At 36.3% G+C, this 18,729-nt stretch overlaps 1 protein-coding gene across 2 annotated transcripts in view; it reads left to right on the top strand.

The window, feature by feature from the left end:
- The window catches only part of GLIPR1L1 (GLIPR1 like 1), a 47,533-nt gene extending 37,037 nt beyond the window's left edge, over nucleotides 1-10,496 (top strand). Inside the window, exons 5-6 of one of the 2 annotated variants that reach the window (XM_003927812.4) lie at nucleotides 9,893-9,919; nucleotides 10,024-10,496. In XM_003927812.4, coding sequence (XP_003927861.1) covers nucleotides 9,893-9,919; nucleotides 10,024-10,115 — 119 coding nt within the window. In that variant the 3' untranslated portion in view covers nucleotides 10,116-10,496. The remainder of the gene's footprint in view (nucleotides 1-9,892; nucleotides 9,920-10,023) is intronic. The other variant, XM_003927813.4, reaches the window with a different exon arrangement.
- Nucleotides 10,497-18,729: the final 8,233 nt, after the last annotated feature.

Below are 18,729 nucleotides of genomic sequence, written 5' to 3'. Positions count from 1 at the left end.
TTTGGTAGTAAAATATCACTTTTATATGGAACATATAAACATATAGATATAACAGATATACAAACAAAATCAGATTCTGTAAAATTTTTTATTTGCCTGTTTTCAAATATTCTCTCCCTTATTTTAAACTATTAATTTTAAAAAGTTACAGAAGCCAACTAAAATTGAAGGAAAGAGTTACCATCCTAGGACTTCTCAAAAGGTAGAAAGAGGTAAAGCAGCAGGGTACAGCATAAGTTAAACTTCTGAGAGATCAATCTGAAGAATTTTGAAATTAAAATTAAAACGGGCTATAGAATTTAAAAATTAACTGATAGGTACAACAAACCACCAGGACACATGTATACCTATGTAGCAAACATGCATGTTCAGCACATGTATCTCAGAACTTAAAGTAAAATTTAAAAAAAAAAAAGTCTTGCATTGGGCATCTTCCACCAAGATGGCCAAATAGGAACAGCTCCAGAGCTCAACTCCCAGCATGAAAGACACAGAAGACAAGTGAACTCTGCATTTTCAACTGAGGTACCAGGTTCATTTCAATGGAACTGGTGGGACAGTGGGTGTAGCCCAGGAAGGGCAAACTGAAGCAGGGGAGGGCGCTGCCCCAACAGGGAAGTACAGCTAACTGTAGGATAGGGAACTTTCCCCCCTCAGACTCCAGTTCAGATACTGTACTTCTCCTATGCCCTTGCAACCCATAGTATGGGAGAAAGCCACCGGGCTGAGAAGCACCATGAGTTTCCAGTGCAGATCTGAGTGCAGCTCCAGCCAGCCTGGCACAATGAGTATCAGTTACACAACTGGGCAGAGGTTTTGGCTAACACCAAAAGTACCTAGAGGACGGATCTACCTACCCTTCAGAAAGAGGGAGAGTTAAAAGCAGGGAGACAGGTGGTATGGCTTGGCAGGTCCCACCTCCACAAAGACCAGCAAACTGAAGCCCTCTTGCCTGAGTGTTCACAGACAGCACATCAGTTTGAACTTGACCCTGGATGACCGAGCTCTGTGGGGGGAAGGGCATCTGCAATTGCAAAGGCAGGTCTAATCTAATCTGTGTTTAAAAAAAAAAAAAGTCAGAGGAAGCCAGGCTGAGTCCCAGGCAGCCCAGCAGCACCTCTTCAGGAAGAGAAGGGACAGACTTCCCACTCAAGAGGCTCTCTGACCCCTGTATAACCAAAAGAAAAATGCCTCATACAGCAGAGAGGCCTAACTATTAGAAGGAAAACTAAAAAAAAACCAAGAAATATCTTCAGCATCAACAGAAAGGATGTCCACTCAGGGACCCAATCCAAAATCACCAACTTCAAAGATCCAAGGTAGATAAACTCACAAATATGGGCAGAAACCAGTGCAAAAAGGATGAAATCATCAAAGACCAGAAGGCCTCTCCTCCTTCAAGGGATCAAAATTCCTCACCAGCAAGGGAACAAAACAGGAAGAAGAAAGAGTTTCAAGAATTGGCATAAGCAGGCTCCAGAAGGCAGGTAATAACAAACTTCTCTGATCTAAAGGAACATGTTCCAACCCAGTGCAAAGAAACTAAAAACCTTAAAAAAAGGTTAGACAAAATGCTAACTAGAATAACCAGCTTAGAGAAGAACATAAATGACTTGATGAAGCTGAAAACCATAGCACAAGAACTTCACAAAGCATACACAAGTTTCAATGGCTAAATTATTCAAGCAGAATATACATTCTTCTCAGCACCACATCACACTTACTCTAAAATTGACCACATAATTGGAAGTAAATCACTCCTCAGCAAATGCAAAAGAACAGAAATCATAACAAACAGTCTCTCAGGCCACAGTGAAATCAAATTAGAACTCAGGATTAACAGACTCACTCAAAATCGCACAACTACATAGGAACTAAACAACTGGCTCCTGAATGACGACTGTATAAACAATGAAATGAAGGCAGAAATAAAGAGATTCATCAAAACCAGTGAGAACAAAGACACAATGTACCAGAATCTCTGGAACACATTTAAAGCAGTGTCTAGAGGGAAATTTATAGCAATAAATTATGCCCACATGAGAAGTGAGGAAAGATCTAAAATCAACAGGCTATCATCAAAATTGAAAGAGCCAGAGGAGCAAGATCAAAAAAACTCAAAAGCTAACAGAAGACAAGAAATAACTAATATCAGAGCAGAACTGAAGGAGATAGATACACACACACACACACACACACACACACACACACACACACACACAAACCCCTTCAAAAAAATCAGTAAATCCAGGAGGTGGCTTTTTTGAAAAGATCAACAAAATAGTCAGACCACTAGCCAGACTAATAAAAAATAAAAGAAAGAAGAATCAAATAGATGCAATAAAAGACAATAAAGGAGATATCACGGCTGATTCCACAGAAATACAAACTACCAACAGAGATTACTACAAACAACTCTATGCACATAAGTCAGTAAACCTGGAAGAAATGAATAAATTTCTGGACCCTTGCACCCTCCCAAGATTAAACCAGGAAGAAGTTAAAACCCTGAACAGATCAATAACAAGGACTGAAGTTGAGGCAGCAATTAATAGCATACCAACCAAAAAAAGTCCAGGTCCAGACGAGTTCACAGCCAAATTCTACCAGACATACAAAGAGGTGCTGGTACCAATCCTTCTGAAACTATTCCAAACAATACAAAAAGAGGGAACCCTCCCTAACTCATTTTATGAGACCAACATCATCCTGATACCAAAACCCAACAGAGACTCAACTAAAAAAGAAAACATCAGGCCAATATCCATGATGAACACAGATGCAAAAAATATTCAATAAAATACTAGCAAACTGAATGCAACAGCACATCAAAAAGCTTATCCATCATGATCAACTAGGCTTCATCCCAGGGATGCAAATCTGGTTCAATACACAAGTTTGAAAACATAATCCATCACATAAACAGAAACAAAGACAAAAAAAAAACCACATGATTATCTCAATAGATGCAGGGAAGGCTTTTGACAAAATTCAACAGCCTTTATGCTAAAAACCCCCAATAAACTAGGTATCAGTGGAACATATCTTACAATAATAAAAGCTATTTATGACAAACCAACAGCCAATAACATATTGAATGGGCAAAAATGGGAAACATTTCTTTGAAATCTGGCACTAGACAAGGATACCCTCTCTCATCACTACTATTCAAAATGTTATTGGACGTCTTATTAGGGCAATCAGGCAAGAAAAAGAAATAAAGAGCATTAAGGAAGATGAATTGTCTATTTGCAGATGACATGATTGTATATTTAGAAGACACCATTGTCTCAGCTCAAAGTCTCCTTAAACTGATAAGCAACTTCAGCAAAGTCTCAGGATACAAAATCAATGTGCAGAAAACACAAGCATTCCTATATACCAATAACGGACCAACAGAGAGCCAAATCAAGAGAGAACTCACATTCACAAATGCTACAAAGAAAATAAAATATCTAGGAATAAAACTAACAAAGGATATAAAGGACTTCTTCAAGGAGAACTACAAACTACTGCTCCAGAAAATAAGAGAGGACACAAACAGATGGAAAAACATTCCATGCTCATGGTTAGGAAGAATCAATATTGTGAAAATGGCCATACTGCCCAAAGTAATTTATAGATTCAATGCTATTCCCATCAAGCTACCATTGGCCTTCTTCACAAAACTGGAAAAAAACACTTTAAACTTCATATGGAACCAAAAGAGAGCCTGCATAGCCAAGACAATCCTAAGCAAAAAAAAAAAACAAAAAAACCAAAGCTGGAAGCATCACGTCACCTGACTTCAAACTATACTACAAGGCTACAGTAATCAAAACAGCATGATACTGGTACCAAAACAGAGATATAGACCAATGGAACAGAACAGAGGCCTTGGAGGCAATGCCACACATCTACAACTGTCTGATCTTTGACAAACCTAACAAAACAAGTAATGGGAAAAGGATTTTCTGATTAATAAATGGTGTTGGGAAAACTGGCTAGCCACATAACTGGACCTCTTCCTGACACCTTACACTAAAATTAACTCCAGATGAATTAAAGACTTAAACATAAGACCTAACACTGTAAAAACTCTAGAACAGGCATCCCCAAACTTTTTACACAGGGGGCCAGTTCACTGTCCCTCAGACCGTTGGAGGGCCCGCCACATACTGTGCTCCTCTCACTGACCACCAATGAAAGAGGTGCCCCTTCCTGAAGTGCGGCAGGGGACCGGATAAATGGCCTCAGGGGGCCACATGCAGCCCATGGGCCATAGTTTGTGGACGCCTGCTCTAGAAGAAAACCTAGGCGATACCATTCAGGACATAGGCATAGGCAAGGACTTCATGACTAAAACACCAAAAGCAATGGAAACAAAAGCCAAAATAGACAAATGGGATCTAAGTGGCACAGCAAAAGAAAAAATCATTAGAGTGAACTGGCAACCAACAGAATGGGAAGAAATTTTTGCAATCTACCCATCTGACAAGGGGCTAATATACAGACTCTACAAAGAACTAAAGCAGATTTACAAGAAAAAAAAAACCCATTCAAAAATGGGCAAAGGATATGAACAGACAGTTTTCAAAAGAAGACATATATGAGGCCAACAAACATAGGAAAAAATGCTCATCATCACTGGTCATTAGAGAAACACAAATCAAAACCACATTGAGATACTATCTCATGCCAGTTAGAATGGTGATTATTTAAAAATCTGGGAAGAAAAGATGCTGGAGAGGATATGGAGAAATTGAACAGTTTTATACTGTTGGTTGGAGTGTAAATTCGTTCAACCATTGTGGAATACAGTATGACAATTCCTCAAGGATCTAGAAACAGAAATTCCATTTGACCCAGAAATTCCATTATTGGGTATATACCCAAAGGATAATAAATTGTTCTATTATAAAGATACAAGTATATGTACATTCACTGAAGCACTGTTTACAATAACAAAGACCTGAAACCAACCCAAATGCCCATCAATGATAGACTGGACAAAGAAAATGTGGCACATATATACCATGGAATACTATGCAGCCATTAAAAAAGATGTGTTTGTGCCCTTTGTAGGGACATGGATGAATCTGGAAACCATCATTCTCAGCAAACTGATACAAGAACAGAAAACCAAACATCACATGCTCTCACTCATAGGGAAGTGTTGAACAATAAGAATACATGGGCACAGGGAGGGGAACATCACACACTGGGATTGGGTGATAGGGAAATAGGGGAAGGACAGTAGGGAACAGGGAGGTTGGGGAGGGATAATACTGGGAGAAATGCCTAATGTAGGTGATGGGGGTATGGATACAGCAAACCACCATGGCATGTGTGTACCTGTGCAACAATCCTGCAAGATCTGCACATGTACCCCAGAACTTAAAGTACAACTTAAAAAGTCTTGCATTAAAAGTAAATCAATATTTTTAATAAAATCTTGTTTTAACCAATTTTTAGTGTTGCATTAGTGTATTTTAATATCAAAGTCTAATTTCTAGAAAGACTATTAAAATTTCCTTTCAACTATGGCCAACTTAATTGTAAGCTTTAAATTTTTTTGTGCTAATCTTATGACTTACACAGACGATTTCTGACATGCTTGACCTTTCTCGTTTGTCTTAAACATCCTTCTTTCTTAAACAGTTAGATATTTTATTTTAGGACAAAAGTTTACCATCCAAGATGATTTCTCAATAAAATTTTTTTTAACCTTTTTACCAAAAATACCTCTTAATATCTATAACTTTCTTTAAGTCTCTCTTATTTCCTTGTTCCTTTTACCTTATTTTGAATATAACCTTTAAATAATCATTGGATTAGACAAACATTATTTACCTTTCAATAACAATACATTAAAAAAATTTTTTATCATTTTTCAAATTGAAAGTTACCCAGTTAATGAATATCCAGTATTAAATATATATAACTTCAGATTCTAAATTTTATGATCTTTCTTTACAAACATTTACTCTATTACATTTACCTCATTCATTTATTTAATAGTTCACCTAGAGTATTTATAAAAACTGTGATAGTCATCATTTAAAATTATTTTTCTGTTAATGATTTTTATAGCCTATGAGTTTCAGGTGTTTACTCAAGAAATAAACCTAAGGCTAACTATGTGAGTATTTTACCAATAATTCAGTATTTAGCTGTTTTAATTAAACTAACAGTATCAAATGTCTTAATTATCAAAAATTACACAAGCCAAGATTATTCTTTTGGGGAGCTGGCTTTATATTTTCATAACCCTTATGCAAAATTTTGACACCTTATAATATTTGCCAGGTGTAAGTATGAACCCACTTGACCAATAAACAGAAACAAAAATACTACAAATCTAATTCTAATATTACTTTTACAAGAATTTTAAAACAAGTTTATTTATTAAAGATTTTACTTAAGTCATATGAGCTTGAAAACCATGTGAGCTTATTATTTACTTAATTTGAGTTCCCTTAAGCCAATTTGGTACCTTGTGGCCACTATCCATAACAAAATACATGCAACTACATGTAAACACATACATGCACATTCATAGAAAGATCCTGTATCTTTTATTTCAGAACTCTAGGCATAAGATATTAATACAAACTCACTGGTTTACAAAAATAGAAGAAGATTGGATCTAAACTGTGGTTTTTGTCTCAGTCGAAAAGTAACAGCAGATTTAAAGCAGGCAGAAAAGAAAATAGACAAGTAGAGAACTTAGGAACTCTAGAGTTGCAGGTTGACCTTTGGGCTATGCATTTTTATTTAATGTAATTTGCCCATTAGATCAAAATATGCAAAACAGACCATAATATGTAACTAGTTGGAGTACTAGAAAACCTGGCATGCCCTCAAACTTCTCATTTTACACAAACACTTGCAAGAAGAGGCACTATAAAACTAACAGGGTGCCCCAAAGTGAGTCTTTCTCCCTGTCTTTCGTCATTTTTAGATTGTTTCCACTTTTTGTCTTGAAAGGAGGAATTGAGCTGTGGCCTAGGTTGTTTTGTGTGGTAGATCACTGTGTGCTGATTGTGGATGAGACTATGCAGTGTTTTACCACTGAGTTATTTTGACCCTTTTAACATGTCTCACTTTCTTGCTCGAGGTCTGTCACCTCCGAGAGGGCTAAAAATGCCAAGTGATCAGCTCTATATGCATTGCTTGATTGAGTCTTTTAAAACTAATTTTGTTGAAGGTTCCCAGTAGGGCCACTGCATGGCAAAGTGGGTTAACCTCCCAGACATTTCCACTCAGCCCCCAGTCACGCAGAGCCAGCTTGCAGCTGGGAGTAACAAAATGTCCTTTCTCTTCAGAACTGAGGAGTTAAGTCTCTCATTTATCTATGAAAATGACAGTTTAAGTTTCTCACACAAATGCACAGACAAGTCAACTGAGATTCATTTTGGGAGATAAAATAATGGCGAAGACACTTTAGAATATACCTCCAAAGTGGAAACCCAATGGGGTCCTCAAAAGGAGGGTGTTCTCCTTGGCTTTAGAAAAAGGCAATGGAGAAGACCCTTTAAAATCCACCTCTGAACTAGAATTAGTATCCTAAACAATAACTTCCAAGGAGAAAAAACAAAAAACAAAACAAGAACTTTTAGACTCTTTTGTAATAACGCTTAGCTTAAAACACAAACATATAGTATGGCTACACCAAAGTATTTTATTTCTTTATGTCCTTATTTTATAAGCATTTTTCCACTTACAGTTTTTATAAACTGTTTAAACCTTTTGTTAAAAACTGAAATACAAACACATACATTAGCCTAGGTCTACCCAGGGTCAGAGTCATCAGTATAATCGTCTTCCATCTCCACACCTTGTACCACTGGAAGGTCTTCCATATCAAATTATATTCCTTTGTGAAATATATTTGTGGTTACTATAAATATATTAGAATTTCATTTTCTAATTGCTTTTGTTGGCTTAAATAAATTTAAATGCTTTTGTATATTAGTCCATTAATAGTTTTACCAAACTCTCTTATTATTTCTGATAGTTTATTGATTTTCTTGTATTTTATATGACAAATCATGTTTTCCATTTAAAAAAATGCAAGTTTTGTTCTTTTCTTTGAATCTTTATATTCATTATTTATTTCACACATATCAACAGTTTATTCGTTTCTCCAGTGCAATGGTGAACATAAGCGATAACGGTGAACACACCATTCTATAATTCTTGAATTTAAAGACAATGTTTCACCATTGTGTATGTTTGTTTTCGATTACTTTCATTGGTCCTCATTGCCAGGTTATAAAAGTTTTCTATTTTCCTTATTTTGCTGAGTTTTCAACTTGAATAAATGTTAACTTTAACAATTTTTTTCCGCATCACTTGAAATAATGCTATTTCTTTCCTTTTAATGTCTTAATGTTGTAAACCATATCAAAAGGTTTCTAATATAACACAGCTACACTGTAAAATTTCAAAAGATGCCAGAAGTTAAGTGATGGCCCATTAATACAATATTACATTATTCTTTCATTCTTGTAATAAATCCAGTTTGGTTATGAAGTTTCCTTAAGAGATGGCTAGATTCTTGTTAACTTTTTATTTACAATTTTTTTGCACTATTTTTAGAATTGTGTTTGGCCATATAATTTTCCTCGTGCATTTTTCCTTATATGATTTTGACTTCAAGTTTGTATTAGTCTCATTTTAAAAAGTTGGCCTTTCAAAATAATACCTCCTTTAGTATTTTGGTTACAGTTTGCATAGGATTCTGATTATTTAATTTTTGAATGCCTAGAAGGCATTCTCTGAAAGGTATTTTGTTCTAATGTGTGTTATGTGTACATTTTAATTACTGATTAATTTTTTAATGGTTATAGGATATTTGGGTTTGAGGAAGACTTTAGCAAATTTTCTGTTTTATCCACATTTCCATGAAATGCTCTTAGATTTTTACTTGTATTCCATGTGTAGTTATGCTTTATTTAACTTTTGACTTATGCTTTTTCTCTTTTTTGTTGATCAGTCTTTATCAGAAAACATATTTTAGCTTGGTTGGTTTCTCATTTTGAGAGACAGAAAACATAGCATAATAGTTATATACACAGACCTTGGAGTCAGATGGTTTAACTCAAGAAGTGATTAAGAGAATTAAATATAATTCGTTACACAAAATTATTTGAGTCCCCCAAAAAGTTATTTCTCAATACATTTTAGCAATTACTATAAATAAGTTCCTAATTTTCTATCATTTAACCCAGTTTATATTTTTGTAGCATTCACTGCTCTCTGACATTATCATTTTTATTCATTTCATTTATTTATTTAATTTTAAAATTGATTATAGATTTTTCTCTCCTCATTTTTCCACAATGAAAATGATTTTATTTTTTTCTGGTAGCCATTATATTCAAAGCTAGAATCATGCCTAATATGTAGTAGAAAGTCAAAAAATTGAATTAGTTAATTTTTTTTAAGTAGATGATTTCCTAATAAAGTGCTGGATGCTATCAGAATGGTAAACTGGGGGAAAAAGTTTGATGTGGAAAACACACATTGATAAATATTTGGAGTAAGGACCATTACAGAAATGAATGCAATTTTTAATGAATAGTTCTACAAAAAATTTAAGGTAAAGAAACTACGTTTCTTAGTCAACTTTAAAAATAAAGTTAACTACTTTATAGCTTTTTCTGTTGTTGACTTTTGTGCATTCAACCAAGAGGTGTTTTAGAAAGATTTGTTGACATAACGCTGTTGGTTGGGAGCAACATAAAGATACTCAAGTACTGTAAGATTGATTAGGAAGGTTTCATTTTCTTGTTAAAAAGGCAAACTAATTTTTGTTAGTTGATTGTGTTATCCTAAAAGCCATTAAAGCAAATAAATATCTTTTCTTATTTTACAATATTTTAAAATATTTTTATTTTTACTTTAGGGACTCCACAACTTATTGTACCCAATCGTATGTATTGAAATATTTTAGTGTTGATTAAATTATTTCCTCCAATGGAACATGAATTGAACTATTAACTATTCTGGTTTTGTTATTACTTTTGTTTTTGACAGAAAATCCATTTCTGAAGCCATTGGGGAAAGCACCTCAGCAGATAGACTTTAATCCATTCAGCTTAGCTCTTCTTCTTCTGATAATCTTTTAATGTCATTTATGTACAAAAATATTCTCAAATATTAAAATAAAGGAATAGTTAATCGCTTAATATAACATCATCCATTTTATTTATTGAATCTTTCACACTCTTGCCTGATACCTAAATTTAATGTTTGTTTTTAACTCAAAAAAAATGTATTGCAGTATGGAAAATGGATAAACAGTAGAATAAAGTCTTAAGGTTATTTTTTAAAATTACAAATCTATATGTATATCAAAAATGTTCCACTCTTGAATTTTCTAATGTGAATGGATTGTCGCTTTAGTTACAGTACATTTAGGGAACTAAAGGTATTTCAGATATTAGATAGTTTCTTATAAACCAGTAGTTTTCTTTAAGAATACCATCAACATCATTCAGAAACACAATTTTACTGAGGAAAAATTTTTCAGATAGCATGGAATGTTATACATTATGGTCATAATCAATGGTTGGGGAATAAATTAAACTCGAAAAGGAAAATCAACTAAATTTCGAATGTTTAAAAGGTAAATATATGTTCTGCAAATTAAAATCACACTCTTTTAAAAGATTTATTTTTAAATGTGTCCCATAGAAAATAACAGAATAGTAATAGCATATGTTTTAAAAGCCATACAAAATTAGTATAAGTAATAACATTTCTAAGAACCAGAGAATTGTTCAATTCTGGCACTTCTTTTGTCTGAAGACAAAAAATCATAGTATTTAAGAAATTCGGTTTTCAACATCATCAATGCTAAATTGTTGACTCCTACGGAGTAAATTTTCTGGATCTTTTTCATCTCAACTAAGACAACCTCCAGCTTCCTTCAGCTATTGCATTGGTCAGGGCTTTCTAAATAACTACTAGGATATATGCATATATAAAAAAGAATTTATTAAGGAGAATTGACTCACATGATCAAAAGGTGAAGTCCCATAATAGGCCATGTGTAAGGTGAGGAGCAAGGAAGCTAGCAGTAACTCAGTCCAAGCTCCAAAATCTCAAAAGCTGGGAAGCTGATAGTGCAGCCTTCAGCGTGTGGTTGAAGGCCTGAGAGTCCCTGGTAAACCACTGGTGTAAATCCAAGAGTCCAAAAGACAAAAAGCCTGTAGTCTGATGTTTGAGGGCAGGAAGTGTGCAACACAAGAGAAAGATGAAGGCTGGAAGACTCAGCAAGTCTGCTCTTTCATCCTCTTCTGCCTGCTTTATTCTAGCCACGCTGGCAGTCAATTGGATGTTCCCACCTACATTGAGGTTGGGTCTGCTTTACCCTCAGTCCACTGACTCAAATGTTAATCTCCTTTGGCAAGACTTTCACAGGCATACCCAGGAACAATACTTTACATCCTTTAATCCAATCAAGTTGACAATACTAACCATCACAAGTCTCCCCCTTGTCAGCTTAAAAAAATACACATCTCCTGAAATCATATATCTCCAAATAAAGACAATAATAAGGTCATAATTAAGTCTAAGATAATACAGCTATCCTTCATACAACTGGAAGTGTTCTAATTCTTAGCCTAAATACTATTATATAAAGTTAATAACACTTAAATGCCTAAATGAAGTCACTAAATCTTATGTGACATAATAAAGGGAATAAAATGAAGATATTTTCTTAGTACAAGTATATACATGTACAAACATATTCTTAACAAAATAAGGAGAAAATATTCATGACAATTACAGTCCTAGTTTCTGCAACTGGTCATGTGGTTGTATTGATGACTACCTTCTTCTACTACTCATTCTGTATTCCCTTTGCCTGTACTACCTTCACTGCAAGCACCTCAGTGGGTCATGAAAGTTTTTCCTGGTGGAGTGACCCAAACCTTCATTCCTCAAGGGTCTGTGCCATTAGTAGTCCTGCCTGGACTGGGTTGTTATAGTTTCCCATTGACCTTAATCATATGGCATGGTGAAACTTAAGAAACACTCTATGGGGTCTCCTGTATTCCATACATACTCTTCCTTACCTCCATTGTGGAGTATTAGGCTGATTTTTTCCTTTTTCTTTTCTTTCTTTCTTTTTTTTTTTTTTTTTTTTTGAGATGGAGTCTCCATCGCCCAGGCTGGAGTGCAGTGGTGCAATCTTGGCTTACTGCAAACTCCCAGGTTCAAGTGGCTCTCCTGCCTCAGCCTCCTGGGTAGCTGTAATTACAGGCTCCCACCACTGCATCTAGCTAAATTCTGTATTTTTAGTAGGCATGGGATTTCACCATGTTGGCTAGGCTTCTCTTGAACTCCTGACCTCAGTTGATCCACCCCTCTCAGCCTCCTAAAGTGCCAAAATTATAGATGTGAGCCATCACACCCAGTCTGATTTCATCTTGATAGTTTAAGTCAACCACCCCAACCAACATTGTAACTCTCTTTTTAGCCTGTAGACTTAGAGGTAGGAGGAGCCCAAAGTGACCAGGTGGCAATCCTAATTTCTAGTTTAATAGAATAATCCTTGTTTCTCCTGATGGTAGCATTCCTCCCTCTGGAACTAATACCTGTAGACCAGGAGAACATAATGTCATGGGAACAGGAAGCAAAAAATTTTGCTAGTGGATCACTAGGAGTGATGATGAGTGGTGCCACTTCCACTTCCACCATTTGATTCCTGGACCCATGAATCCTGGCTATGGGAGAAACTGTGCCATATATTGGATTCTGATTCAGAGCATATACAGCTTCTGAAGAACTTTGCCCCAGCCCTGTAAAGTATTGTCATATAGTTGTTGTTGTAATTGTGATTTCAAAAGGCAATCCCACCAATGTATCAATCTAGCTGCTTCAGGATGATGGGGAATATAGTAAAACCAGTAAAATCCATGAGCATGAGCCCACTGTTGCACCTCTTTAGTCATAAAGTGAGCGCCTTGGTCAGATGCAGTGTTGTGTGAAATATCATTACGGTGGATAAGAACATCTGCGAGTCCACAGATGGTAGTCTTGGCAGAAGCATTTTGCATGCAGGATAGGCAAACCCATATTTAGAGTAAGTGTCTATTCCAACAAGGATAAGTCACTTTCCTTTCCATAATGAAAGAAGTCCAGTGTAATCAATCTGCCACCAAATTGCTGTCTTATTATTCTGAAGAATGGTGTCATATTGAGGGCTCAGTTTTGGTCTCTGCTGCTGGCACATTAGGCATTCAGCAGTGGCTATAGCCAGGTCGGCCTTGGTGACTGCAGGTCCATGTTGCTGAGCCCACGCATAACCTCCATCCCTGCCAACATGGCCACTTTGTTCATGAGCCCATTGGATGATGATGGGTGGATGGGGAAGAAGGCTGAGAGGGTTCACAGAATGAGTCATACTATTCACTTATTATTAAAATCCTCCTCTGCTGAGGTAACCCTTTGATGAGCATTCTCATGAGATACAAATATCTTCAGTTTTTGACCAATCAGAAAGGTCCAAACACATACCTCTTCTCTAAATTTCTTTGTCATCAATTTTCCAATCATGCTTCTTCCAAGCATCTGACCACCCAGCCAAACCATTGGCTACAGCCCACAAACCAGTATGTTATCACACATGTGGCCATTTCTTCTTCCAAGCAAAGCATACAGCCAGGTGCACTGCTCGAAGTTCTGCCCACTATTGAGATTTCCCTTCACAAGTGTCCTTCAGTGATATCTAAAGTGATGAATTCACTCTAGCATTTCAATCTCCTTAAGCCTTTGGATCCCTTCCTCTACATTAAACCAAGGGAGATCAGGCATTTCCAGCTAACTCATAGTGGGCCAATTTCTAATCCATGTTTCAGCTAACAAAGCAAATAAACTATTAGAACCTTTTTTAACTCCCCAAGCTGCAACATTAAATGAAGAATCCCTGTTTAGTGGGCCCATATCAATAAACCAGCCTGACCCAACTTTATGTTTCTTCCATTATCCCACACCCTTAGCATCCATTCCCATACCAGTTCTCCAGATTTCTGTTTATATAAATTAGAAAACTCAAGCAGTTCTTTTGGAATGTAGTGCACCTTCTCATGGGTCACACCCTGAAGTCCACCTCTGGGACCTGAATCTAATTATAGCTGTAAAAGCAAACAGGCATGTTGGGGATGTGTCCTGAAGAGAATCAGCATTGTCTTGCCTGGCAACTGCCTCAGGCAGTGCAGGGTTAATCTCCTGAAAGGTAGAAAGGCTGATGGCATTATGGGTGGGAGAGGGGATATTGCCACCATCAGGGCTGGAAAGACTGTTTCCTCTGGTAAAAAAAAGGCTCATCAGAATTTAAGGGCTCAGTCCCTCCAGCCTCATCCCCCATCAAGGTCTTCCCACACATTCCCATTCCAAGTTGCATGGTCCCATTCTTTTCCAATCAATGTCCTTACTTTAACAGTAGATGCCTGGCGAGGCTGAGCATGCACCTTTCATTGCAGGTCAGCCACTCATGTAAGAGCTTGTGTCTGATTTTCCACAATTTCAACCCTTTGTCCACAAGAGACAAGACTCTCAGGGCAATCTTAGGAGATCTGAGGCTCAGAATGAGCTTCTGGAGCTAGAAAAAAATGATGAGCTTCTAAGCTCATTATTTTCTTTCATCATTTTGTCCAGAGAATTTAGAAGCAACCAACCAACTTTATTATATTCCTTGATTCTCCACATACAGTCAAAGGTATTATGTATAGAGTCACTATACTCCTTGTTTCTCAAGAGCATTGAATCAGGAGTATCAAATGAATTTATTTTGCATAACTCTCTAAATAGTTCATGCCAAGAATTATCAGTGTTCTCCATAGTACTAGAAGTAGAGTCCTTAGCATTTTGCAGTCTAAGATTAAGCAGCCAACTCCAGAAACCCCAAAACCAACTAAACAAATCCAGCCTTAAAAATTTGTTCCTCTAGAACCACTCCTGGTACCAAAATCTGTATTAGGTAGTGTTCTCTAAAGGGACAGAACTACTAGAATACATGCATATATGAAAGGGATTTATTAAGGAGGATTGACTTACACGATCACAAGGTAAACTTCTGCAATAGGCCATCTGTAAGTTGAAGAGCAAGGAAGCCAGCAGTGGCTCAGCCCAAGTCTCAAAACCTCAAAAGTCAGAAACCCTACAATACAGCCATCAGTCTGTAATCAAAGGCCTGAGAGCCCCTGGTAAATCACTGGTGTAAATCCAGGAGTCCAAAAGCCAAAGAGCCTGGAATCTGATGTTTAAGGGCAAGAAGCATCTAGCACAGGAGAAAAATCAAGGGTGGAAGACTCAGCAAGTCAGCTTATTCAACATTCTCCTGCCTGCTTTATTCTAGACACACTGGCAGCTGACTGGATGGTGCCCACCCACATGAAGGGTGGATTTACCTCTCCCAGTGCACTGACCCAAATGTTAACCTCTTTTAGCAACACCTTCACAGACACACCCAGGAACAATATTTTGCATCCTCCAATCCAATGAAGTTGACAATATCAACCATCCAGATATATGTGTGTGTGTATGTGTTTGTGTATGTGTGTGTGTGTGTATAATCATTTTAAAATGTATTTTTAATAGGACTAAACATTGTTTTGTGTATATTGTCAAATATCCAGAAATTTCCACATAGCTGGGTGATTAATACTTTTTTTTCTTTTTGAGACAGGGTCTCACTCTGTCACCCAGGCTGGAGTGCAGTGGGGTAATTTTGGCTCCCTGCAACCTCTGGCTACCAGGCTCGAGCAATTCTCCCACCTCAGCCTTCCAAGTAGCTGGGACCACTGGGGTGTGCCACCACAGCTGACTAAGTTTTGCATTTTTTTGTAGAGATGGGGTTTTGCCATGGTGGCCAGGCTGATCTTGAACTCCTGAGCTCAAAGCAATCTGCCCACCTCAGCCTCCTCAAGAGCTGGGATTATAGGCATGAGCCACTGCACCTGGCCGATTGGTGCTATTTTTATAAAGAAGCCAAGTGGTTTTATATTTAAATCTGCTTATATCTGTCAGGGTTCTCCAGAGAAACACAACCAATAGGGGAGAAAGAGGGGGAGAGGGAGAAGGAGAGGAAGGGGCAGAGAAGGAGTGGGAGGGGGAGAGGCAGAGAAAGATTTTTAGTAATTGGCTCACAGGATCCTGTGGGCTAAGAAATGGAAATTTTTAGGGCAAGCTGTCAGGATGGAGATTTAAGTGAGACTGCTGTTGCAGTCTCTAGTCCAAAAGTCAGGCAAAATATTTAAGTTGCAGTCTGGAAGCAGGATTTCTTTTTTAAGAAAATTCAGTGTTTGTTCTTAAGGCCTTCAACTGGCTGAATGAGGTTCACTCACATTAAAAAGGATAATCTGATTTACTTACAGGTCAACTTATAAATTTTAATCACATCTTAAAAAAAAAATCTTTACAGTAACATCTATACTAGTAAAACCAAACAACTTGTCACCGTAGTCTAGCCACATTGACACACAAAATTAACTATCACATTGCTATTTGACATAATGAATATAGAGTCTTATCTTTTTTGTAATGTCAGCTTTTGCTATTTGTTGATTGCATTGTTAAAATTCTCATTCATAATTGTTTTGTAGCTTGTGGTATGAAATGGGCTAAAGGTAAATTCACATGTATGTTGAGTATGTTTTTCTACCTATTGCATTGTTTATCATTGTGTTATCTTCATAAATTTTTAATTAAACATTTTCATGAATAATTAAAACATCCTCTGATTTTTAATGTAATTACTCCTTTATCTCTTTATACTTCTTATTCATTCAAAAGCATGTAATTTTCTTTAAGTCAGGTTTAAATTTTTTTACAAAATTATATTCACTGATGAAGAAGTGCTTGTCAAAGAGTATTAAATTAACACTGCTTTGGAACTTTCAAGTAGTGACAGTTCTCAGAAAATGGAGCCTTTTCACAGGACTTTCAGTTCATGCTAAAGTTATGAGCAGAGGCTAGCAACACAGAGTGCCTCCATCTTATTAGTGGGCTTTCCATTCACTATCAAGAAGAGAAAATTCTGGACCAAAGATACATCTTTTTTATTTCTTGTGATCTTAACAACAGCCTCTTGACAGGACATCTTGGGAAGCCTGTCATTGCTTAAGGTTCCTTTACTCTGACTGGACTGTTAATAGTGACTTTAACTAACCCTCCTATTTCACTTAGTTTGTAATTGCTAGACAAACTGCTCCGGGCTTACCTTTTTCAAAGTACTGAGAATAGTTAATTCAAGATTTAAGCAGTGCATTTTTGGATTTGTTCTACTAGGACACATTTGAGTTGTCAAACTCAACTAAGTTTGTTTTCCCAGAAATTGCTGAATCACTTCAAGATATGAGTCAAATCAGACCTGTCAATAATTGTTGGGCCAGTTTGTACCTCTTGGGAAGAACGGTAAAGAAAGAGTTTAAACAATATTCTCTGTAGTTTATTGTTATTACCATTATTATGCATCCCAATCAGTAAAAAAAAATTGTAGAGTGGCCAGAAATTCTAGCTTGCCTGAGACTTGAGAGGTTTTCTAGGACATAAGAAAACATGCCCGTACTAGGCCATTCATTAACAACTGTGGAAGTAGTAACCCTTAGGTTAAATCAAAAGGTATTATGTGTACATTTAACTAATAAGTGTTAAAGAGATGTTTATGCCAGGAATATAAGAAGAAACACTTCTGACAGTTTTATATTATTTGGTTGTATTTGTATCTTAACAACTAGAATTGGCAATTTCCTCTTAGCAATTTTTCCAGGATATGTGATCATTTTGAGATGGTTGGCATAGTTAAAACTAGGTAATTTAATCTGTAATTAAATTTACTTGTGATCACTAACTGCAGCAGGGGAAAGAAATAAATTCCATCCTTATCACTTTGAGTGAAACTCCCATTTTCTCTCAGGAAAACAAGATATCACTGCCGATGTCTTCCAGACAAAAACTATGAGCAACTCACCTGTAGTTATACACACTGGGTACAACATTGGGTTTGCTTCTTGCACCAAGAGAAACAACACCGATTATTATAAGAATAACTCAATAAATATTTATTAAGCATGCTCTCAACTGAAGACTAATAAAAAAATTAAGCATGCATAATATCTTGCATTATTAGTTGGGTTGTCAAACTCAACTAAGTTTATGTTCCCAGAAATTGCTGAATCATTTCAAGATTTGAGACAAATCAGACCTGTCAATAATTGTTGGGCCAGTTTGTACCTCTTGGGAGGAATGCTAAAATAATTATTAACACATATCTAAGTGTTAATAATTATTTTCAGTCCTTGTCAATACAATGAGTGAAAATAAGATAGGATTTAAATTTATTAATAGTAATACCTAACAGTAATGTCTACACTCTGCCAAGCACTAGGTGTTTTACATATAATAACTTACGTAATTCCCTCAATAATTCTGTGAGGTAGATGCTATTAATTTTTATTGATTGAACTACTAGCAGAGCTAAACAGATTTTCATAACCTACATTCAGATTTACAAATACATTGTTTGAATTTTATTAAGATAGACTAGGGAATGTCATTTTCACCTTTGATGAAAAGATTACAAGAAGTTGTTTCAAATATATGATCATACTTAATACTGACCTAATGAAGACAGGAGTAATGTGCATTCAGGAGTCAAACTTTCATATAAATAGTCTCAGATTTACACTCAATTTTATGGCTTGATCTTTTAGAAACTGATATGGTTTGGCT

Source organism: Saimiri boliviensis, chromosome 7 (genome assembly GCF_048565385.1).
Source record: "Saimiri boliviensis isolate mSaiBol1 chromosome 7, mSaiBol1.pri, whole genome shotgun sequence".
Taxonomy (NCBI): domain Eukaryota; kingdom Metazoa; phylum Chordata; class Mammalia; order Primates; family Cebidae; genus Saimiri; species Saimiri boliviensis.
Note: the sequence above shows the minus strand (reverse complement) of the source record. Positions and strands in the feature narration are given on the sequence as shown.